The sequence below is a fragment of the Anopheles merus genome, unplaced genomic scaffold, assembly GCF_017562075.2.
Source record: "Anopheles merus strain MAF unplaced genomic scaffold, AmerM5.1 LNR4000091, whole genome shotgun sequence".
NCBI lineage: Eukaryota > Metazoa > Arthropoda > Insecta > Diptera > Culicidae > Anopheles > Anopheles merus.
Genome location: NW_024427671.1, coordinates 12,462 through 36,661, shown reverse-complemented (window position 1 = coordinate 36,661; position 24,200 = coordinate 12,462). Strand labels below are relative to the sequence as shown.

The 24,200-nt window shown below is 40.0% G+C and overlaps 5 protein-coding genes across 7 annotated transcripts; 3 read left to right on the top strand and 2 right to left on the bottom strand.

Moving 5' to 3' along the window:
* Window positions 1-83: 83 nt before the first annotated feature.
* Window positions 84-9,514, bottom strand: LOC121601434 (myotubularin-related protein 10-B-like). 3 transcript variants are annotated; one of them, XM_041930251.1, is made up of 10 exons: window positions 9,499-9,514; window positions 3,000-3,199; window positions 2,835-2,886; window positions 2,612-2,760; window positions 2,392-2,544; window positions 2,200-2,324; window positions 1,892-2,126; window positions 1,579-1,809; window positions 764-1,486; window positions 84-690 (listed from the first exon to the last, which is right to left on the bottom strand). In XM_041930251.1, the coding sequence occupies exons 2-10, from the start codon at window positions 3,060-3,062 to the stop codon at window positions 271-273; spliced, it is 2,151 nt and encodes a 716-aa protein (XP_041786185.1). In that variant the 5' UTR covers window positions 3,063-3,199; window positions 9,499-9,514; the 3' UTR covers window positions 84-270. The 3 variants fall into 3 exon arrangements, with proteins under 3 accessions (XP_041786185.1, XP_041786184.1, XP_041786183.1); XM_041930250.1 differs by lacking the exon at window positions 9,499-9,514 and adding an exon at window positions 3,286-3,353; XM_041930249.1 differs by lacking the exon at window positions 9,499-9,514 and having other exon boundaries at window positions 3,000-3,276.
* LOC121601435 (PP2C-like domain-containing protein CG9801) lies at window positions 3,444-6,393 on the top strand. The gene is made up of 5 exons (XM_041930252.1): window positions 3,444-3,986; window positions 4,047-4,612; window positions 4,713-4,796; window positions 4,861-5,076; window positions 5,148-6,393. Exons 1-5 carry the CDS (start codon window positions 3,853-3,855, stop codon window positions 6,113-6,115), a joined length of 1,968 nt encoding a protein of 655 aa, XP_041786186.1. The 5' UTR covers window positions 3,444-3,852; the 3' UTR covers window positions 6,116-6,393.
* Window positions 9,515-10,524: 1,010 nt separating the features above from the next.
* Window positions 10,525-14,521, top strand: LOC121601433 (phosphatidylinositol 3-kinase catalytic subunit type 3-like). The gene is given in 15 exon segments (XM_041930248.1): window positions 10,525-10,834; window positions 10,907-11,095; window positions 11,173-11,300; window positions 11,303-11,331; window positions 11,396-11,545; window positions 11,618-11,740; window positions 11,823-11,918; window positions 11,988-12,073; window positions 12,146-12,409; window positions 12,465-12,567; window positions 12,634-12,733; window positions 12,791-13,024; window positions 13,095-13,377; window positions 13,557-13,915; window positions 14,001-14,521. Coding segments are annotated over 15 exon segments (2,652 nt in total). The 5' UTR covers window positions 10,525-10,772; the 3' UTR covers window positions 14,447-14,521.
* A 492-nt stretch (window positions 14,522-15,013) lies between these two features.
* Window positions 15,014-19,055, top strand: LOC121601432 (ionotropic receptor 25a-like). The gene is given in 11 exon segments (XM_041930246.1): window positions 15,014-15,186; window positions 15,294-15,443; window positions 15,578-15,783; window positions 15,911-16,175; window positions 16,249-16,320; window positions 16,323-16,485; window positions 16,568-16,928; window positions 17,003-17,595; window positions 17,719-17,904; window positions 17,990-18,319; window positions 18,382-19,055. Coding segments are annotated over 11 exon segments (2,838 nt in total). The 5' UTR covers window positions 15,014-15,080; the 3' UTR covers window positions 18,788-19,055.
* Window positions 19,056-20,331: 1,276 nt separating this feature from the next.
* On the bottom strand, window positions 20,332-21,497 carry LOC121601442 (nitric oxide-associated protein 1-like). Its single transcript, XM_041930267.1, has one exon. It carries the CDS (start codon window positions 20,929-20,931, stop codon window positions 20,332-20,334), a length of 600 nt encoding a protein of 199 aa, XP_041786201.1. The 5' UTR covers window positions 20,932-21,497.
* Between the last annotated feature and the right edge of the window lie 2,703 nt (window positions 21,498-24,200).

The following is a 24,200-nucleotide window of genomic DNA, read 5'->3' as shown; positions in this document are numbered from 1 at the left end:
GTTTTTAGTATGCACCTTTGCTACAAAAGCAAAATTATTATACTTTTTTTGAATTTATTATACACAAAAAACTAACACAAATGTACTAGCAATAAAATAGTTATTCATATTTATTCATTAATATTAGTTTCGAAGTAAACATAACAAAAATATTTGATTAATCACGGATCCTATTTCTAACAATTATTGCCTGATCGTTTTTTACTTCTTTTTAAATACTCTTCAATCACGTTCTGCTTGATACTTGCTTTCTTAAAACTATGGTTATGCTCAATCGTTTAACGAAGAAGTTTCATACATCGAATCATGCGAGAAATTTATGTCGTTGCTAGCAATCAATAAATCTGAGCATACTGCCTGCGCTGTTGGTACTATACTAGAAAATGGGAAAAATGAACTGATGGCCAGCGAAGCATCAGTTGCGGCATCGGGATCACGGCTTTGTATTACCATTGCTGATAGAATTTGCTCCAGTACATCCATATGGTCGTTCGCTATCTCGGAAAGTACCGATTGGTCGAGATTTTGACGAAGTTTACATATATTGTTCAACAGTATTCGGTTAAATAGATCGCACTGCGCCATACCACCGTATTTGATCTCGAGATGCGGCATCCAGCGAAAATAACACTGCTGCCACAATTCAATGTCTCGCAGGCAGCATTGCGGCTCCAGGAACTGTTCGTTATTCTGATTGAAAAAGCAAGATTAGGGGGGAAAAATATCTCAATTATTGTGCTAAGAAAAAAACAGTAATACTTGCCTGTGACAGTTGTAATTTGCCAACTACGTTTACTATAGTTTGACCGTTCGAATCTTCCGCTCGACGCGCATTAAACAAATGATTCTGGATAGGATTTTGCGGACTTGAAGAACTACTACTAGCGCTCGGTACTGTTAGCGCCGCATGCGCTTTTTTTGTTTGGTACAGTGGATTTATAAAAAGTGCAAGATCTTTACTTTCAAATTGCTTTTCCCAATCCCATACCGGTCGCAGCACAACATGCTCGGCATGCAGTGCTTGGTATCGTTCGGTTTCTGAATTGAATTGAAACGAGTCAAAAATTGGAACAAACAATGAATCCCACAACGTCGTTAAAAACACATCCGAAAACTCAAATGCATCGGGAAACTGTTGCCAAAGCTGCCATGTGCAGTCAAGGAATAGAAGAAACAGCGGACTGCGTTCGGTACTTTTTACAGTAGACACGTGTCCCAACCGGTCGCTGAATGGATGTCCTAGGATTATCCACTCTTTCTGAATAAGGTTTTGAAAGCCTCGCATCGTACGAAAACTGCTATCCAATAACAATTGCACCAAGCTCGATATCACACAGCTCATATCACGACCATTGATTTCTTGGAGCACCACAGTTTGACCTTCGCGTAGCAACTTCGCAGCAATATCCGAATGCTTCAAACACAGCGAGACGTAGAGTAGCCAGTAGCTTTTTTCCAGAAGGGAATAGAATCTTCCATCCTGCACCTGCAATAAAGCGTTAATAGTAATGCACTGATGAGGACCCTTTGTGCACTCAAAACATGTGGTGTTATCAGTGAAGAATAACTTAAACTGACCATAAATTGTTGATCGTTGTCCGAAGTGCACAGATCTCGCAGTTTCATGTAGCTCAAATTCACATCTTGAATACTGGGTAAAATTTTGTATAACTCCAAAAGCCTAGGCTGTCGTTTTTGCGGATCGCAACGGCGCACGTGTTCCAGCAAAATGTTTTCCACTGTTGTGTTGGTAACGTCTGGATTCAGCTCAGCTAATCGAACCAGCGAAGCATCCTTAAGACCCCAAACCTACAAAAAAATCCAAGGAAAAATATAGGAACGAATAATCATAATATTGGCACGTGCACAAACTTCTTTCATGACCAATTACCCAAATAGCAGAACGATTATTTCGGAAGCTTTTTGATATGTTATCATAGTCGACGTCGCTTAAATGTTTAGGAACAACGAAATGCATCGGTAGGGAACTACTGGAAACACGACAGTCTTTAGAATATACACGCCAACCTCCGGTTGCATTGCAACGTTCCAGCTCCTGGAACCAATCCGACTGCTTGTTGTACATCTTTACGGCTTCACTCATTGGGCTACTGTAATATTTCTCCCTAGAATAGGTATTGCGATAGCATATTCACTGGTTTTGTGGATTATACGAAACATATGAATTCCAACACTTACTTGAACCTGTACAGAAATAATAGATTATGTCGCGCTGGAAAGGCAAACTTTACTAGCGCATCAGCGATATACTTCCCTTTACCGATTTCCGACAGTTGAAACCCAAACGTGAAGGTTTTAAAGTTCTGCACAAGACACAAGAAAGCGAAATTAGAAAGTTCATACAAAAATAATATACTCCATCCTACAAACCTTGCACACAATACGTATTTTATCAATCTTACTGCTGTTTTTCACCTGCGGACTAATAATTCTTTTCTTTTTATCAACGTATTGGTAAATTCTGTCGATATTAGAGAGTGACACGTCTGACGAACCCAGAAATCGATTACTCTGGAAAGAAAGCTTTCGGGATAAACAACCAAATGTTAGAGGAAAAATTACTTGGTATCAACTTAGGCTTCCTGCTTACCTGATCGTCATCCATGTCCAGTGAAACAAACGATAGCCGGAAGTTAGTGATCAGCAAAATTCCCATTTTCTCGCCGCACACTTTGCCATCCTTTAGGTAGGATGTAATGTACATGCATACATTATTCGCCCGAGCAGCCTCTAGTTCACCTGTAATGATGTATCTTATTAAAGATCTCTGTACCTAACTGATTGCATGTGTTAATTCATCCATTGCCACTAACCTGATAGTAGCTTTGGTTTATAGTCATCGTTTACGAAATTTTCGTCTGGAACCTGAAAATTGTGAGAAAAAAAAACATTACGACACATTCAGCGCCAACAAAAGACATACGCCTCCGGTTTCCTCGCTTGGCAGGCAATACGTGGGATTGAACGCACTAACATACCTGGTTTACGTAGCTAGTAAAGTTCTGTTTCGTCTTATTACGACCCTCGGACATGGTTGGCATTTGGTTTGTGTAATGTTTTTCCACATCAACTAATTTGCCGTACGCATCGGATAAAGAACCCGGAAATGGTAAGCGGTACTATTGTATTGCCTCAATCACGGGATACTTGAATTTATTAATACTTGAACGACTTGTGTCTGCGAAGTGGAAAATTGGAAAATTTTATTTACCGAACAACTTTTTACACATGATAAACAACAGATGAGAAAACAAATTATCGTACAGTTGACACGCCACTAGCGAAGTCTTCGCAGAATACGGGGTTGGCTCAATGTGAATATTTTGACAGTAAATCTGTCAAACTGAAATAGCTGTATGTGTGTGTTTGTTTGTTTTTGTAACGGTGTGTGACTGTTTGTGTTTTTATATGTGTGTGTCTTTTATTTTTGCTTGTTCATTTCGACAGCTCCGATTGTCAACACTTTTTTCAGCTCGGTAAAGTGGAAAAGCTAGTCCAAGGCGTTTACGCACGAGGAAAGTCGAAATAAAACTTATAGCATAATAAACTATTATTAAGATCCAACAATTCTTCCGCTTTCTAAAGTGCTGTGCATTGTGCACTGTTCACTATATGTGCGTGTGGCGTTTCGAAAGATATGATGATTGAATTCAAACAAAGGAAATAATTGTCATGTCGTAATTAAAGAAATGGAGTTCTAGAGCTATTCGATGGTGTTAGCTATTCATTTTCAATAACGCAATCTTGGATGATAAAATGATAAGTCATTAATAGAATACGTACAAACACACATACCATAATCAAAGTGGCGAAAAGCGTACAGCAAGAACGATGCCATCTTTCCGCCAGAAGGTTACAACTTACTTCCGGCAACTGAGTTTCGTTTCCGAACGAGACCAGCGGGGCCCAACGCAGCAATGTTCTACGATGGCAGACGGGAGCTTTATGACCAGATATTTAGAAGGGTAAGTCAGAGACGCAACAGAGGAATCATAATTACCTACGTTTTATCTGATTATGTGTAGAGAATGGGACCCGCAAGCTTCGATGGCACCTATTTACAGCGGTAAATTGCCGGAAGACTTGCCGGAGGTACGAATTGGTCAGTATGCTGTAAGTCAAACGGAAAAAGACGCTGCTTATACAGGACCATTCGAAGGTCTCACGGGAGTGAGACGTGCCAAATCGCATCTAACGGCAGGAATTGAAGACGATATTGATTACATCGACGTTCTGCAAGATCAAGCTTCGACATCGCAACAGGACAAATCAAAGAAAATTTCTCCAGCATTTGACTCAAATTCAAATTCAAAATCGTTTGCTCCGTTCACTCCTGCAAAGCATTCCATTGTCTCAAATCAATTGACGAGCGGGGAGAAGAATCCGGAGACGAAAAAAAACAGTGATGATCCTATAGCAAACATCACTGACTGGAACCGTCCAAATGAAGATGCATACGGTATATCTGTATCGTTGTACGAAACACATTTACACACATCCGGAAATGTTGGTGATCCGATTGCAGATTGTTTTGGTATCGTATCCCGGGCAGATTCGTGCATAATGGCAATGGCTGATGGTGTGAACTGGGGTAGGTGACCATACCCATCTTTCGTTCCACTATTTGTATGCTCTTGAGTTACACGATTAATGTATGACATGGATTTAAATTTACTGATATGATTTCACAGGGGAAGGTGCCCGGATTGCAGCGAGATCGGCAATTCAGGGTGCAATAGAATATCTGAGTTCTGCGATTTTTGGCATACACCAAGGTAATGTTTTGCGATGTAACAGTTTTTATTTTGATTTTCAACAATCGATGCATTCATTTTACAGTAACTTCGACCAGAGCCATTTTTGTTAGCTTGATTCGCAGCTTTTGGGAGGCACACAACTACATACTTCAAGTCGGAGGAGCCTTGAGCACGTTGACCGTCGCCATCGTATTACCCATTGAGTCATCAGACCAAAGTATTGTTTGCTGTTGCAATGTAGGGGACTCTCTTGGGTATATATTTTCGAAAAACAATATCGTACGGGAGATAACTATGGGTAAGCGCTAAGTGAAACCAAATTTAAACGGAGTAGTTAACAGTGAAGAACATGCAATTGCTTATTCGTAGGTTCACATGATGTTAGTCTTATGCGCGATATGCGAGATGCCTTAGGTGCATTAGGCCCCGTGTATGGCGATAAACCGGAAATGAGCAATCTCACACTATCTATGTCATACGTCGATGAAGGAGACATTGTGTTTCTTACATCGGATGGCATCAGTGACAATTTTGATCCAGTGGTCGGAAAATTTGCGGAAGCGGTCGGCAGTAAATCTACCAGTACTGCTAATAGTAGCAGTAACGCTGTCAACACCAGCAATCCTCCAACATCCAACCAGCATCATGAACGGAAAAGTAAAGCAGGTCTAGCCCCTAAAAGACAGAACAAAAGTGCACCTATGCTTACATTAGCACAAAACAGTGGTGCATCGGATCCCGAGCAAGGAAACGCGAATCACGCTGCTAGTACGCGTGCCGAACGAAAAATTTCTGTTCCGGTGAGAAAAACAGTACCACCGATCGCTGGAATGCAGGACAAAGGCTATAACTCGAAATATGTAACTAGATCGAAAACGTTCATTGAACCGGCGGCAGTGTTAAGGCGATCGAACAATGTCGTTACAAAGCCACACACTGCAATAGTGCTACCTCAGGTGACAGCACAGCAAAGACACGTTCTAACTCTGTTAAGGATAGCCGACCTGCTCGTTTACGGTATAAATGGTTCACTACGGCCTTGTACGAATGCTAAACAATTATGCCAGCTGTTGATCGACTTTGTGTCCTGTATAACGGCTGCCAAACGCAAGCTCCTGGAGCAACGCGAGTTATATTATAAGGTAGTGTGCTCTCCGGACGGAACCCGAAAGGAAGTTCCACACAGCGCACACGAGCACAAAGCGATACGAAAGCGTATGGTAGATGGTACTACATTTTCGTTGCTCCCTGGAAAACTGGATCATGCTTCGATTGTAGCGTATACCGTTAGCAGACGAAGATCGGAAATTAAACCAACGGCTGAACATATTATCTAATTACCAGTTTAGCAGTGTACGAAAACATTCGTAATATTAAATTTGAGGATTGGCTTGCAAATTGCAGCAAAATTACTTTCTATCTATAGTATAGTATGTAAACTTATTATTTATGAATTCAATTCATCCTGAGTATTTGATTCAAGAGCGCAAAAGCTTCATTACTTGTGCGAATTCTGCTTCATGCTGTTCCACTAGTGTTTCGTGCTGTACCACTAGTGTCGACAATTATTGCCATTATACAAAAATTTGTCCGCTGGCGCTAAGACTTTTTTAAAGAAAAAAAAATGCAATCTTGCAGCAATTTATATTTTTTACAAGCTACCACACGAAAAAAGAATATTAATGTAATAAAATATGTGCCATGAAGGCTCTAAAACAACCCCTGTTTTTAAGGTATGTTTGTGTTGCGTGAGAAATAGTGCAACGTTTTCAATACAGGTGTCCCTGAGATACGACTGTATTTGGGACCGAAAAAATGTCCGAAAGCAAGGCGTATGTCGAATATCTATGAAAATAAAGTTTATAACCGAAGTTAAAGAGTTGATATCTTGTATTTTATTTAAAATAATGTTCGATAATGTAATAATTATATTTTAAAAGCCGTACACAATATAGATATTCAAGATAGGGTAGTTTTGGAATCGTTGGAAATGTGTGTATAACGGTTATCAGCCCAGAAATTCAAAAAAATACATCAATTTCTTGTCAATGACAACTTTTAACTGTCAAAATCAAAATCGTCGTAACTCGAGGCAAAATCGAATACTGCCTGTATTCCACAGAGCCATAATTACCAAAGCTCCTGACCACTCTGGCTTTCGCTGGTCTTTTCGGGAATAATTCGTTAACGAAAAGACCAGCGAGAACCAGCGTGGTCGGGAGCTTGGGTACTCGCAACCCACGCAATGTTTAACGAGGTAGGGTAACTGTACCAGTTTTCGGCAGTGTACCTATTTTCGGCAGTGTAGCTAAAAACGTGAAATTCTGCATAAATGTGGTAAAAATTTCACAAAACACAATTTTGTAGTGAAAGTGTAATTATTTGATATTCACATACGAAGTTTCACACCATTTCATTACGTATTTTTCAAAATATCAAATAAATTGTGCTTTTTTTCGGCAGCTTTGCTGTCAGCCAATGGTTCGGCAGGTTTTGTGATTAAGAGAATCAGAACAGTAAAACAATGAAAAAGTGGTGTGTTTTAAAGATTTTATGCTTATTTAATTTATTCTAACTTGTTCGGAATTTTAAAATCACGATAAACAGGTTATTTTTCACTTTTAATGCTGCCGAAAATAGGTACACAGTAACCAAATGACAATCCAGCCTACTCTCACTATGGCGAGCTTAATGACAGCTGCTTCAACCCATACTGAGAGGCTATCATCGTTTCCTCCTGCGTACTGAGCAAGCTTGTTTTTCCCCTCGCTGGGGTGAGATGATTTGTTTGTATGGTGAGCAAATCTATCGCCGATGATTGCTTTAATGAGATGATCGGGCAACAGCCGCTCACATGATGAAATCATGATGAGGTCGGATTGTGGAGTGAGTAAAAATATCTTCTCCACATCGAGCCGCCATTGTGTTGTGGTTTGAGGAGAACAGTGGATCATCTACGAATTGTTTACATTTTAAAACGTGCAATAATTGTCCGCGGGCTACATTTCTCGATTCTTTGTTGAAAGAGCATATTAAATATCCCAAATCAGTTAAAATATAGTGAAATGTTGTATCAGGCACACGATGCTTAGACGAAAACGTGAGGGCAAACATGGGAAGATGATGAACATCCTCCCTTAATAATAGTTGATTTACAGCCTCTAGGTAAGCGTAAATACCCAACAGAGTACTGTTGTCCATGTAAGAAAAAGTTTTCAAATTGTAGAGGGTGATTCTTTCTCCGTCACAGGCATCAACAACAAATGAAGCAGCGTTTGACGATGAAGAAGATACCCAATTGTGCGATGACCATTGACCGTTAACGTTGAAAATCAAGACGAATATTGGATTGGATGGAACATGGTTTGAAAATACCTAGAGAGCCTAAAACCTATCTAGGAACACCCAGAAATACCGCATTGAGTCGAATTTTAAAACGGAAAATAATGGTCCACAAAAGGCATTATTTTGGATTGTGTGTGATTCACACGAAATTAGAGGCTTGATTGAAGCGTGTAGCAAGAGATTGTATCAGATGTCCTAATCAAAGATGAGTAGCAATTTTACTTGTGAGCGGGGAGTATGTTCCATTTTTGGGGGCCCTGGCCGACGCAGATGTTCGACACTTAAACAATACGATGGAACACATTAAAAATGAGGAAAATACACATCTAATCAATTACTTAAAAAATAGTATAATTGTATTGATTCGAGATGTATTTTGTAGTTTTGACCTGCGTGCACAATTCTAAAACATTCCTATGAATCACAGAAAGGCCTAAAGTCTAAAGGCCTGGCTAATAAGCTTGAAAATTACACGCGACAAAGAACCCTATAAAAGCTAAATAAAATTACTTGCTTTTAATGGTTTGTAGTGTAAATTGAGTGACAGAGCCGACTAGCCACATGTACATAAAAAATTTCCATTATTGTAAATTCATCCATGCTTAGAGAGCGTACACTCCTTTTCCACTACAAGTAACATTGGAATTGCTTCAGTCATTATTGTACTTGGAATATTTATACATTTTGTTTTCAACATTTTCTCCAAATCCTTTTTCTTTGTCTATCCTTTCTTTGTCTGGATCCTAAATCAGTAGCTTCCATTCAAAAAGAATCAAATTAAGTTTCCACAATTCACAAAAAAAAAAATTAATTGCTTGCACTCTCCATCCTTTGCTCGTCATCATCCATTGATGTTTCTCAAACTCCATGCAATCATCCAAGGTAACACGATATCATCGTAAATAATTTCACTGGTACGTTGATCTATTCTGCTTCAAGATTCGATGCGTCTACTGGTGTCCTTTAAACGTCCTAGATTTCGAAGCCTTCAATGGTTTACAAGTTTAATTGAGCTGTTCTGACTTGATGTACTGCGGATCAAATCCAACCACGGCAGTACAACAAGTCAACAGATGAACTGAATAGAAAGGAAGAGTCAGAGTGTACTAGGGATGTAAAGGTGGAAAAAGTGAAAGAGGGGAATACCTTTTTTCGCCATGACTACCATGACGATGATTGCACCGATTTTCCCCTTCCTTTTTTTCTCACAGCACGCTGCTCATAGTGAGATCGCTTTCGTCTGAAAAGCGGAACGGAAAGCGACTTGCATCAAATGTCAACCCGATTTTTCGTGCTGAAATTGTCATCCGGGAAATGTTCATTTTTGACATCTCAATGTTGTGGGCTCCTGCCGAAACTCGGAACAATAACACACCTTGGATTTGGCTGAATATTTCTTTTAAAATTGATCAGAACACTACAATGCGTATATCGACACATAATATGACCTTTCTTGTACCAAATATCACCAATTTTACGACAAACAATGCACTAACTTAAGAGAAAAATAAATATTTGTAAGCCAATTCGCACCGTACGCTATAACCATCAAACTGTCAATGGCTGCTCTGTTTAAACGTCGCATCAAAATGGCTGTCAAAACGGGCCAAAATAAGCAACATAAAATTATTAATTAAAGTGCTTTTTAACATCAGTATTAGGAAAGTAAGAGTGTAAAATTGCTTTAAACATTTTTTTGTACATATTTACATAGAAAATAACATTTTCTGACCCGTATTCGCGCTGCCGAAAATAGGAACACAACCTGCCGAAAATAGGAACAAACTGCCGAAAATAGGAGCAAAAGCAATCTTTGCATTTTTACGAATATTTATGAAAAAGGGCTTTGAACCGGCAAATAAAAAATAGTGTAACATATTATGATAGTTTATCAACCAGAATAACATCACTTTCATGAAAAATAATAAAAAATGTTTATTTGTGAGCAATTTTTGTGAAACTGCTGCACTAGCGTGCCGAAAACTGGTACAGTTACCCTAGGAAGAAGTTTAGTGGGAGGGGCCTGATATCATGGCTCGACCGAACTGCTCTAGGCGGATACGAGACAACTAAAAGAATTGGAGTGAGAGATACCTCAAAAATCCTCGCATTGCATGACGGGGGGCGCTTTAGGCAAGTACAGAAAGGGTAGAGAAAATGAGCGAGATGCAGCGATTTTTAACGTCAAAAACCTTCGCCTTGCCCAACGTACCAAATACCTTAGGCCCGTGGCAGCGCTCATCCGATGCGATTTTATCGGACGAGATTTATATGGGATCTGACAGATAACGTCGGACGTGCGATTTCGTCGTACGACGGAATAAAAAAAAATTGATTCCGTCGGATCGTCGCATCCGATTTTATCTGTCAATGCAATCATGCAGTTTATGTAGGAACAATATCAAATAATTTTTTTATAATGGTTTAACAATTCAAATCATTCGAATTTTCGCAATATGAGCCGAAATAGTGTTTGACAGAAGCGTCCGATAAAATCGCATCGGATGAGCGTTGCCACCGCCCTTAATCATAAACAAACCAAATGACATCGGGGTGCATTTTGGTAAAACATCATTCTTGTGAACATATGCTGGAAAGTATTGCGTTACTCTAAAAAAAATCTCATAGAACAGTGTGGCCACAGTAAATATGGAAAGCGCTTTACGATACATTGGTAGTTCTTCTTTACTCCAAAAAATTTCGATCAAAATGTAAGTTTGTTCGTGCCCTCGATTGTTCTTATTTGATTTGGAGTTGGAATGCACTTATGCATCTGTTTTCAGCGGAACACTGGAGGGAGAAAATGTAGGCTATTCATATGAGAAGCTGATCGAACAACCGTTGCTAAAGTTCTCCGGAATGTATACGGAGAAAACGCCGCCATTGAAAGTGAAATTGCAAATCTTTGATAACGGAGAACCAGTGGGATTGCCAGTGTGCACATCCCACAAACATTTCACAACGCGATGGAGGTTTGTTGCTGCAAATATTTGACACCAAAATTAGAACTGAGCAGTGTATAATAATTGATTTCTACAAATAATTACAGCTGGAATGAATGGGTAACCTTACCTTTGCGCTTCACTGATATTTCTCGCACAGCAGTGCTTGGATTAACCATCTACGATTGTGCAGGAGGAAGAGAACAGTTAACAGTTGTAGGTGGAACGTCGATATCGTTTTTAGCACGAACGGTCTCTTCCGTCAGGTAAAGAGAAAGAGTTTAACGCCTATTAATTGCCTAGATTCAACAACATATTCTATATTTTTAGGGTTTGTACGATCTGAAAGTGTGGCCTCAAATGGAACCGGATGGAGCATGTAATTCAATAACCCCGGGCAAGGCTATCAATACCGGCGTTCATCAAATGCAACGATTATCGAAACTCGCAAAAAAACACAGAAATGGCCAGATGGAAAAGGTATTTTTATGTGCATCATTTATTGCACAGGCGTATTTATAATGTATTTTTTTTTTACAAACACTCTGGTAGATTGATTGGCTCGATCGTCTTACTTTCCGCGAACTTGAGGTTATAAATGAAATGGAGAAACGTAATTCCCAGTTTCTTTACCTAATGGTGGAATTTCCACAGGTATACATCCATGAAAAACTAGTAAGTATCTTGCCAGTTAATAAAACATTAGAGAACGAAAAGTAATCCCTATTTCGTTGCTTTTGTTGTTGGCCAAAAACAGTATTCCGTGATTCACCTGGAGAAAAATTCAAACTCCGTGGTAACATTTATTGCGAAGCCAAAAATAGTAGTGGTTCCAGATTGCGAAATTCATCAGGTAAAGGTTGATCAGTCGATTGCGCTTGGATAAAAAAATAATGTTTTCTTTTGTTCAAAAATGGGACAGGAAAACCTTGTTGAGCGCAAACACCATAGACTTTCCAGATCGGACCGTTCTGGAACATCCGATAGAGATGTTAAGCCTAATGCAATGTATAAAATTTTCCCGTTTGTTATGACATAATTGTACATGATCTTAAGTTTGCCTATTGTTTGATTTTGCAGAGTCCGGGATACATTAAACTCGATCGTGTATCGATACTCCTCTACCTATCCTTTAAGTAGCGAGGAACAAGATATAATCTGGAAGTATCGTTTCTACCTTAGCAGTCATAAGAAAGCGTTAACCAAATTTTTAAAATGTGTGAACTGGGAAACCGCTGCTGAAGTGCGACAGGCTCTAGCATTACTTGAAAGTTGGTCCCCCATGGATGTGGAAGACGCTCTAGAATTGTTGAATTCTACATTCCGCCATCCCATCGTTAGATGGTATAGAGAGTAAGAGTATTACTGTGTACTTCAACTGAAAATCTCTTTCCTTCAGGTACGCGATCACTCGTCTCAATGAAGCTTCCGATGAATATCTACTTTTGTATTTGCTACAACTTGTACAAGCTTTAAAATACGAGCCATTCGATGAGTCCAGTGTATGCACAATTCCGAAAATGTTTGATTATAGAATAGCTTATTAAATGATTGTCTATGTTCCATAGAACTCTGCTACTCGTTCACCAACCGAAGGAAAGGAGATTTTTCAATCTTACGAGGAACCAACAGACGCTCAATTCGATAATCTACAACCAGACAGCACAGGTAAATGAATATGAGATGCATCTTGATATATATGCACAACTTTAATCCATATTACAGGTATCTCTGACAATAACGTCGAAGAAGTGATAAACAATCGATATCAATGTAGTAGTGTCAACAATTTGGCAAATTTTCTTGTTGAACGGGCGTGTCAAAATCCAACTCTCGCCAATTATCTGTACTGGTATTTGACGATAGAATGCGAGGACGAACGAAGCAGTAAAAAGGATCTTAAAATAAGCAAAATGTACTCCAATGTTTTGCGGATGTTTTTGAACTGCTTGTATAAAGGTAATTTGTGTGGATACGTGAGTGTTTTGGTAATGGTGTACATATGTTCATGTTTATTTATATTTTACAGGCACTCCAGAAATGAAAGCAACACACGCGCAATTGAAAGAGCAGCAACACTTTGTGGATCGATTGGTAACTTTAGTGAAGATAGTTGCAAAAGAGTCGGGCAATAGAAAACGAAAGACCGAAAAATTCCAGCAGTTTCTTGCTGAGTCAAGCTTTTCCAACGTTACCAAGTTCAACTTTAATAATTTTGGTCCCATAGTCTTTCCATTAGATCCCAGCATCAAAATAACAGGAATCGCGGCCGAAAAGGTGTCTTTGTTTAAAAGTGCCTTAATGCCGTCAAAGTAAGTACGATGTATAAGTATTTAAAAATATCCGATATATGTGCCCGCTTGGAATTGTTAGCTATTTTTGCATTTTTCCCATCAATTTTACCTTATTTGCTGCATGGAATAGCATAGATTGTCGGCACAAGTGTGTTTAGAATATAAGTATCATCGATTTTTTTTATTATTCAATTTAGATTAACCTTCCGCACCACCAGCGGAACGGATTATGTGGCAATCTTTAAGCACGGAGACGATCTTCGGCAGGATCAACTTATTTTGCAGATGATCACACTAATGGACAAGTTGCTGCAGAAGGAAAATCTTGACCTAAAGCTAACCCCATATCGCGTACTGGCAACCAGTTCTAAACACGGATTTATGCAGTACATTGATTCGGTAACGGTGGCTGAGGTGCTCAATACGGAAGGAAGCATTCATAACTACTTCCGTAAATTTAATCCTTGCGAAACGGGCCCATTTGGTATCTTGCCAGAGATAATGGACACGTACATTAAAAGCTGTGCAGGATATTGCGTAATAACGTATCTGCTGGGTAAGTGTGTCGTCCGAAGCATAGTATTGTGATAAACGTCTCTGGAAAATGTTGTATCGTATTTAATTATTACATTACATTATAGGAATTGGAGATCGGCATCTGGATAACCTGTTATTAACGTCCAGCGGAAAACTGTTTCATATCGATTTTGGATATATACTAGGCCGTGACCCGAAACCTATGCCTCCACCGATGAAGCTGAGCAAGGAGATGGTCGAGGCGATGGGTGGAATTAACTCAGAATATTACAATACCTTTCGGAAACTGTGTTACACTGCATTCCTGCATTTGCGGCGTCATGCAAATGTAATGCTCAATCTGTTTGGGTTGATGGTTGATGCATCCGTCCCCGACATTGCGTTAGAACCGGATAAGTCAGTTAAAAAGGTGGAGGATAATCTTCGACTCGATTTATCCGATGAGGAAGCTGTACAGCATTTGCAAAATCTATTGGATATCTCCATAACGGCCGTAATGCCTGCCTTGGTAGAACAAATACACAAGTTAGCTCAGTACTGGCGAAAGTAACCATGGTGTTACAATATGTGACCGTTTTTATGTATCATCTAAAACGATTTAAATACAAATTTATTTTGAGTTTCTAAAGAATCCAGTCTTATCTGAGAAAGAACCGTAAGAAAGAAATACATAATTCAATTTCAGTCATGCAGCAGGGTTTTGCATTTAACACAGATTGATTTAATTATCATTCGATGAAAAAGATAACTTTTCAATAGCATTCGTTTGTAAATGAACATCTAACCATTCCACTGATTATTATTTACCTGTTATATTTAAATCGAACTTCATTGAAATATGTATTGAGTTAATGCATGCATGTAAGAAAAATCGAAATATGTCAGTCTGATTTATATAGATACATTGACAATCACGTAAGTACACGTGTGACAATGATCTTATACGAATCGATATAGTTGCGCATGCACTTGTGCGAACCAAATGTACCATCGCATTCATCATCCCTAGGTATGGTATCCTTAGGATCTCCTCGGCAACGCTTTGCAACAACAGACCCTTTACATGAGAAAGATGATTGTAGTAAAAGGCTTTTCATATCAGTATGTCGGGAACCGACCGTCGCTTATAGACCGATTCCGCAATACTGTTCGGCTTGGGTATATGTGTGTATTACAAAAATATCATGGATCTTAGGAACGGAAGGCGTTGGCTGATTTTAATCCCTATTCAGCTTGCATCATATGCAATTATAGCGATCATGGGACAAACTACCCAAAATATTAATATATGTAAGCATTTCCATTAATTAACTCCTTTTGCACTAGAAGTAGAGATAATTGTGAACGTGGGAAAAAGCTTAAATTATTTTAAAACGTAAATTTCACTTTATTACCAGTGTTTGTCAATGAGGTAGATAACAATTTGGCTAATGTTGCTGTTGAAGTCGCACTGAACTATGTTAAAAAGAATCCACAACTGGGGCTGTCAGTTGATATGATGTACGTAGAAGGAAACCGCACCGACTCCAAGGATCTGCTACAAGCGCGTAAGAACTATGAACACTTTTGTCGTTGTTGTTGTTGTTATCTCTGTGGTGGTACTGCTTAAGGATACAAAACGTACCATTTAATTGTGTATGATTTTTACCTTTTCAATGTCTAATTTTGGTAAATGAGAAAGTGTGCTCGAAGTATGGCCAGTCTTTGAGCGAAAATCGACCGCCACACTTACTACTGGATACCACGCTGACTGGAGTATCATCGGAAACGGTGAAATCGTTCAGTCTGGCACTTGGCATACCAACCGTATCGGCTTCGTTTGGACAGGAAGGAGATTTACGCCAATGGAGAGACTTGACGCCAACCAAACGCGGCTATTTGCTTCAGGTAAATCATTATTTCTACTGCAGGGTGCGGTTGCAACGGTCGTTTTCAGAGCCTTGCTTAGGCTTCAATCAAAATCGTTATGAAATGAAGCCAGAACTTCATGATACAACATTCTTCATCCATTAAGGTTATGCCACCGGCTGATATGATTCCGCAAGTGATTCGGTCTATCATCATTTACATGAACATAACGAATGCTGCAATTCTGTACGACAACACATTCGTAATGGATCACAAATATAAAGCTTTACTGCAAAATATACCCACGCGCCACGTCATCACCACCATTGCTGACGATCGCGATAGAGCCAGCCAGATTGAAAAGCTTCGCAATTTGGACATAAACAATTTCTTTATACTAGGTTCTTTAGCATCGATCAAGCAAGTATTGGGTAAGTGGTAGTTGTCGTCAGAGGTGCGCGTTTTAATTAACGCTATTCTTGTTTTGGTCACTTGTAATCACAGAATCGGCTAAAAATGAGTATTTTGAACGTAACTTTGCCTGGCATGTAATAACGCAAGAGCAAAAGGATCTGACGTGCAATGTAGAAATGCCACTATCATGTTTCTTCGTCCGATGTCCGATAGTTCAAGCAAAGATCGATTGGGCAGTATACGCACAACATACAATCTTAAGCAGGAGCCTCAAATTACCGGATTTTTCTACTTCGACCTGACACTGCGCGCGTTAATTGCAATTAAGTAATATATCTTGCTTATATGGTTGGCTAGCATTAAATGCTGAAATGAGTATTTTTTTTAATTATTTTCTTTCATTGGCTAGGAATATTTTGCAGTCCGGATCCTGGCCATCAAACATGAAATACATCACGTGTGAGGATTACGACGGGACAAACACACCAAATCACACAATCGACCTTAAATCGGCTTTCATTGAGGTGACCGAGCCAACCACTTTCGGTCCGTTTGAAATACCAAAAGGCGGAAAAATGCAATTCAACGGTAACACTTACATGAAGTTTGATATGGACATTAACGCCGTTTCCATCCGTAGCGGCGCATCCGTTAATACGCGCAGTCTCGGAACATGGGAAGCGAGCTTAAATGCACCGATAAATGTAGCAAATGAGGCGGAAATAAAAAATCTTACTGCCGATGTTGTTTATCGTGTCTATACGGTTGTGGTAAGTGCGAGTGGATAAAATAATATATTTTAAGCGACAACAATGGTAACCAGCGTAAAACCCGTTTATTTCAGCAAGCGCCATTCATAATGCGAGACCCAACGGCACCAAAGGGCTTCAAAGGATACTGCATCGATCTGCTCAACAAAATTGCCGAGATCGTCGAATTTGACTATGAAATACGCGAAGTGGAGGACGGAAAGTTTGGCAACATGAATGAAAACGGCGAGTGGAATGGTATAGTACGGAAGCTGATCGACAAGCAAGCAGATATCGGACTCGGCTCGATGTCTGTAATGGCCGAGCGGGAAACAGTTATAGACTTTACCGTCCCATACTATGATCTAGTTGGGATCAGTATTATGATGCAATTGCCTAGCACGCCGAGTTCGCTGTTTAAATTTTTAACCGTGCTGGAAACGAATGTGTGGCTCTGCATTTTGGCTGCCTACTTCTTTACCAGCTTTCTTATGTGGATATTTGACCGCTATAGTCCATACAGCTACCAGAATAATCGAGAGAAGTACAAGAACGACGACGAAAAACGGGAGTTCAATATTAAAGAATGTCTGTGGTTCTGCATGACATCGTTGACACCGCAAGGTGGCGGAGAAGCACCAAAGAATCTGTCCGGTCGCTTAGTCGCTGCCACATGGTGGTTGTTTGGGTAAGTAGTAGCAGTATTGATAGAAGGAAAATTATGTTTCCATTGTGTGCCGTTTCCATCCGCGAGGTTACACAGCAGGTGTAATTATCATTGCATTTCTGTCATTATGTCATTATTCAACAGATTTATCATCATTGCCTCGTATACGGCTAATTTGGCAGCTTTCTTGACTGTATCCCGACTAGACACGCCAGTTGAATCACTGGATGATTTATCAAAGCAGTACAAAATTCTGTATGCCCCACTGAATGGATCATCGGCTATGACGTACTTCCAGCGAATGGCTGACATTGAAGCTAAATTTTACGAGTAAGAAGTGCCATATACCGGCTCATGTTGCTGAAAGGATATGATCATGTTGCTTACTTATTTTAATACTTTCTGGCAAACGCAGGATTTGGAAGGAGATGTCGCTCAATGACTCTCTGACAGCGGTTGAGCGATCGAAGCTAGCTGTCTGGGACTATCCGGTAAGCGATAAATACACAAAGATGTGGCAAGCCATGCTTGAGGCAGGTTTACCGAATAGTCTCGAAGAAGCCGTACAGCGCATACGAAATTCGACATCTGCCTCTGGATTCGCATTTCTGGGCGACGCAACCGACATACGCTACCAAGTGTTGACAAATTGCGATTTACAGATGGTTGGCGAAGAGTTTTCTCGCAAACCCTACGCGATCGCCGTCCAGCAAGGATCACCGCTGAAGGATCAGTTTAACAATGCGTATGTATTAATTTGTTATTCCTTTTTGCGTTTTCTAACCCACTCTTTTCTTCGCTATTTAGTATACTGATGCTACTGAATCGACGCGAGCTGGAAAAGTTGAAAGAACAATGGTGGAAGAATGATGACGTACAAAACAAGTGCGAAAAGCCAGATGACCAGTCGGATGGCATCTCGATACAAAACATCGGAGGCGTATTCATCGTAATATTTGTGGGGATAGGGATGGCGTGCATTACGTTATTGTTTGAGTTTTGGTATTACAAGTATCGAAATAACTCCAAAGTGATCGATGTTGCCGAATCAACGGACCAGCAACACGGTGGAACAATAGTCAAAAATGTTCGTCCCGCTGGTAAGCTTATGAAGCAAGATTCGTTAAAGGACTCAACAAAAGGTCACAATTATCAAAACCTCCGAACACGCACCTTGATGCCGAATTTGAGCAAGTTTCAACCTCGCTTCTAAAGTAATGCGTTTTTGACTGCGCTTTGGAAGTACAACGAAAACATACTAATGCCTCGTAAGCTTTACGAGGATTAGTACGACTACGGATAGTTATGAACTGTATTTTTTTTTAAATTTTAACATATGAATTTAATGGGGATATATATGTAACTATCTTTACCATTCATGTATAACGATTTGTGCATTTTGAGCAATTCTTTGAATTATGCAACAAAACGCTAACAAATAAATGAAATTGCAATAATAAATACAAATGATAACTGTTGTTTCCGCGGAATTTAAATGTTTAGAGGCTTGAACGTTTATTTACACCTGATCCTGACTGACTATTCGGCTGCTTGGTACTTGCAAATACGCCTCAAAAGCTTTATAGGAAGGCCGGCATGATCGCGTAATCGCAGTGCGGATTAAGGGTATCCCTAGGCAATAAGAGTTGAGGCCCCTTGTAAATGGTTAATGGTGTTCGAGAGAGGTGGAGGATTGAAACTAACTTAAAATGCGTCGCCCCTACGATAATCAGTCACAGGCTAAAATGTTAAATTTTGCTGATGGTGCAAATTCGGCAGCCTCGGGCACTCAACGTATCCTTCCGGGGTCTTGTCGCTAGTACTATGTTCATAGGGCATACTACAGACTAGCGATTACGCCCGTACATGCCCCAGGCGACCGCCTAATCCGCCTACCGTTAGATCGCCACTGGTAAGTCGTAATTGTTGGGAACGATTTCGAGTAGCAATACGTTCAGGACCGCTAAAGGATCCCCGTTACAATCCATAGCTTATCAATCAATTACCGTTGCCCACAAATGCGTAGCTTTAAACCAGCGGTTTTCAACCGGTGGAGAATTTCTCCCAAGGGGGAAATGTTAAGAGGCGAAAGAACTCGGTTGGAGCTAAAGCCTATCTAACTTTACAAACAAACAAACAAACAAACAATCAAGGGAGAAATTTTGCTTTTTTAAGGTGTAATTTTTGTTGAAAATTTCGCAATACTATGGATGGTCACGATCTCGATCGATGAGTGGCACATTCAGTTGAGGAGAACGCTAGAATTACGCTGAACCACAGTAAGAAAGAAAAGTCTGGTTTTATTGTATATCATGTATACTTTATTTATGTTATTTATTTTCATAATTTACTTTAATATGTGTATTCTTCTTGATCTTCTTTCTTTCCCTGTATGGGGAGCTCTAACCGTACGAGATGCGAATCCATGACGTGCATACAACTAGGTTGCGACTTGATGACTGCCTTACGTGATCGTATAAATCTAACGAGGTTTGAAAATGGTACCCGTTCGATAGGTCAGTGATCGACGTATCCGTTTGCCACGCAAAGCTAGTCCGTTAGGTAGTATAGCAGGTTGACGGATATATACGCCCCTTTTCTTAGGCGTCCAGGCATGGAAAATGGCTTCGCTGTTCTTTGGTAAATTAACCCCGATCCATCCTGCGGATGATAACAATATGTCACAGACAGTAAGATGCTTCTCTAGTATACCATGTACGAGAATATTAGGGACGCATTCCAACAATGGAAATTTTTCTAGCCGCTCCTGACTTCCAAAGGAACACCTAGAAATTCCGTGCCGAGGAGCGCCTCGTACAGCGCCGGTGCGTCCAATGTTTGGCAAATGATCGTTGGAAGCATGTTAGAAGCATAAAGAATCACGCGAATTGAATCTGGACCTTCAACAAAATCTAATCGTCCTAAACCACCCAGAAGTAAGGTCATACCCCTTTTCAACAGATAGATCCTAGGTCGGATAATCTGTTTTGGAACTGTAAGAACAATCTCCTCCGTGGTAAGAAGATCCAGTATTTGATCGGGCTGAACAACACCGGGTGTATCGTAGCACCATTTGGAATTGATGTACTTTTCATTTTTCTCGTTCAATGTAAATATCGGTAATGGTGCGTCACTTCTTTGTGTCACTGAGAAATGATCAAACAATTCTCCCTTTTCCTTCTCAAAGGTAAGACCAATGTGACCGAGAAGTGTAGGCTGCTTTGAATCTTTTGTAGCATTTTTCTGTTCACGTCGCAGTTTTTCGTTTGCCTGTTTTATGTAGCGCTCTTGTTGTAATCGTTTCATTCTTAAGAAAAGCCGATGGTCAGACGGCCGCAAAATTGGAAACTTAAGCATTCTTATGGTAGTGCCAGGCCATGGACTTGCCGTTGCCTTTTGAATCAAATCTGTCGCTTGAACCTTGCATAGGTCAGAACGAAGTAAAGCATTAAATAGTGTGCTCTTGCCAACATTCGTGCAACCAACCAAATATACGTCTCCTCGAGTTCCCCAAACATTGTGGATTTTCGTAATTAACTCCTCTACTCCGTATCCTGTGCTGGCTGATATGAGCGAAACATGTTTAATGTTATTCCTAGAAAATCCAGATTCAATAACGCTTCTCGTTAAACATTGTCGTACGTTCTCCAGGTAGCCAGCACTGTCCTGCGGCAAAAGATCGACTTTATTGCCTACCACGATGATGGGTCGTTGCACTCCCAAAATCTCAGAAAGCCCAGGCCATATGGAACATGGAAAATCCAGAACATCTACAAGCAGCACAGCAAGAGCTTTCTTTGTTTTTATCGAAGACAGAATTCCTATATAATCGTTGGCCGAAACTGTAACATTTACAGCAACATTGTAGTGTTTTAGGAAATGACACCGCTGGCAATTAGTTGTCTGTGCAGGAAATAAACAAAATTATCATGAATGAAAACATTAAATAGCATTTTCATCACTAACATTATACGCCTGAACCATCTATGGCGTATATTTGAGATAAACAATGCAGTGTTCCGTACAATCTATCTTCTGATTCTATTAACTCACCAACAGCTGTTCTTTCGATTTTCCTTTGAACAATTGACCAGGTAATAGCCCGGAATGCTTGATTCGATGCAGTGTAGCAAAGCACCGCATCCACCACAAGGAATTGTAGAGGCAGGTTCATTCGGATCAGGTGTACCGTAAAATGATGTAACATTTTCTTCAGTTTCGTCGTAATATTCAAAATCTGACATCCATTCTCCTGTAGATAATTTTCCATTAGGCTCTTGTATCGAGTTTTGGTGTGTTTTCACTTGTAAGGTGAGATGCTGGTAAGGCAATTGATGTGTAGATGGACGGTCTGCAATTTCGACACACGATTCGTAGCAATCTGATCGTTCATCACGCGGTGGGGTTTGCAGTTGCTTTAAAACTAAAGCAAACGGTTTCACAGCAGACGTTTTTTTGAACTCATTTTGTTCGTACTTTTTTAACTTAGATTCTAGTATCTTGTTTTGCTTATAACCCAATTTTAATTGATGTTTTTCTATGAAAGAGCTATACAACAGTTTGTCTTTCCACTTGCTATAGAGTGTATCCGTGTTATTTACATCAGTCGAAATAAGAGTTTTCGATTGATTCACTAATCTACGGTTTAGATTCAATTGACAATATCTTAATCCTGCCACACTTTTCCATTTGAGCAAATCAAATGCTGGAAAACTTCTTAACATTTTGCAAGTCCTCACATGTGCGTTCGAATTGATACAATAACAAATAATATATTCCCAAGAAGCAAAATCCATCAAAACACCGATTGTTGTATAAATTGACATTTGTCAAATCGATTTCCCAACCAACAAAAAAAAACTTCCATACACCCAATATGCACGAGGCCACAAGAGTGACAAAATGCCGCTGGACGGATTATCAAGCTTGCGGATTGAAATGGTGCGGATTACCGAGCGTGAACAGTACAATCGGTCCCCGAGATACACGGAACCTCTTATCGTGTGTTTACATTAGCCCTCTCGAACTAGTGTTGGGAATTCCGTTAAAATAAAGGAACGGAACGGAACTGGTTTATTTTGGAAAATGAATTTTGAGTTGTTTTTTTTTTGTTTCGCTTACCGCAATAAATAATCTTGTGAGCATGTGACAGAGCGCAGGCAACACAGGCTGTGTACGAGAACTACACTGAGACTGCAGGTGAGAGATGGCTGTGAGAGAATTGACAACTAGTTTCTCACGCCGGTGTATGTAGAAGCTCCGAAAAGCGCCGAGATGAGACTTTTAAAATGCTGTTGGAAAAATCCATTTAATCGCTAAAATAAAGTCAAAAAAGTTTCTTTTACCTTTTAATAATATTTCTACGATTATTAGACTGCAAAAATGCAAACTATAATTGATCGTACGCTATAAACTGCCAATTTAATTTTTTCTCAGCTCCATCGTTCTTTGCATGCTGAGGAGATGTCTCTCACCGAAAATGCTGTCACTCGCTGTCAAAGTATGCTGTCAGTTATTTTCTTAGCTGCTTTCTCGGTGAAACGCTCTCATGCAGCAAGCAACAACCGGACCTGTTGTGTCCGCACAAATTCAACATAAAGACGGTGGTGTACGGCACAAACATAATATATATTTAACAACTATCTTTGGTATATGTAATACAATAAACACACGCACGTAATGCGGGGAGAGGACAACTGGTCCTGCTCGCGCCGCGATCCTCACTGAGGACCTCACCGGATGACAGCCCTGCTGTCAACGGCGAGCCCTCAGGGTGAGGCAGCGGTCTGTCCAAAACAGGACCACACCGGTTTTTGAAAAGAACGGAACGCACGAACGATAGCACCTTGCTAACAATATTGAAGCGGCAAAGAACAAAACGGGATGTAATGGAAGGAAAGAACGAAATCAACAGAACGGAATTAACAGAAAAAACGGAAAGAACAAAATGAACGGAACGGAAAGAAGAAATGAACGTAACGAAACAGAATGAACGGAACAGCCAACTAAAAGAACTTTTTACTAGGTTTGAGCCGGAACGGCCAACACTATCTCGAACCTTTCGAAACTGAGCTACTGGATTCCCGCAAGTGATGGAAAACCATCCATCGAATCCATCATACCCTCAACTCCATCAAAGTCAAGGACCGTAAAGATATCAGGTCAAGTTATAAGCCCGTTTTGACAGCTAGGTGGAAGAAGAATCGACGAAGAAAACTGACAGTTAGTTTTCCGTGTTTAGCGAACACTTCAAGTTCTCGAAGGAAAATTTCCATTTTAAATCACGGGCTGTGTTCTAAAGGCCGGGCTACATTGATCGTACTCGCAAGTGTAATTTTATATTCACTAGCGCATCTGGCGGCGACCAGCGCAAGCTAGATGTGGGTATAATTTAATTGCCAAAATTATTCATGCTTGGTGTCTCATCAAGTTTCGACCAGGCTACCTGTTTGCCGTAGGAAATGTTGATAAACGTCCATAAATTGCAACAAAGTAGGCCGTTAATTGTTGTTGTTGGACAAATCGTCATTCATACAAAGCGCTGGGCAACATTTTTCCCCATCTTCCATTCTCTATCCATCATTGGGTAAAATTATAGCCTCGTCGACCCAAAACGTTTTTTGACA

Coding starts and splice junctions, on each gene's coding strand:
- LOC121601434 (XM_041930251.1), bottom strand. CDS start 3,062: ATGCCAACCATGTCCGAGGGTCGTAATAAGACGAAACAGAACTTTACT. Junction 2,761..2,834: donor TAAACCAAAGCTACTATCAG/GTTAGTGGCAAT, acceptor ACATCATTACAG/GTGAACTAGAGGCTGCTCGG. Junction 691..763: donor GCAAATTACAACTGTCACAG/GCAAGTATTACT, acceptor TTTTTCAATCAG/AATAACGAACAGTTCCTGGA.
- LOC121601435 (XM_041930252.1), top strand. CDS start 3,853: ATGCCATCTTTCCGCCAGAAGGTTACAACTTACTTCCGGCAACTGAGT. Junction 4,613..4,712: donor GGCTGATGGTGTGAACTGGG/GTAGGTGACCAT, acceptor ATGATTTCACAG/GGGAAGGTGCCCGGATTGCA. Junction 4,797..4,860: donor GATTTTTGGCATACACCAAG/GTAATGTTTTGC, acceptor TTCATTTTACAG/TAACTTCGACCAGAGCCATT.
- LOC121601442 (XM_041930267.1), bottom strand. CDS start 20,931: ATGCTTAAGTTTCCAATTTTGCGGCCGTCTGACCATCGGCTTTTCTTA.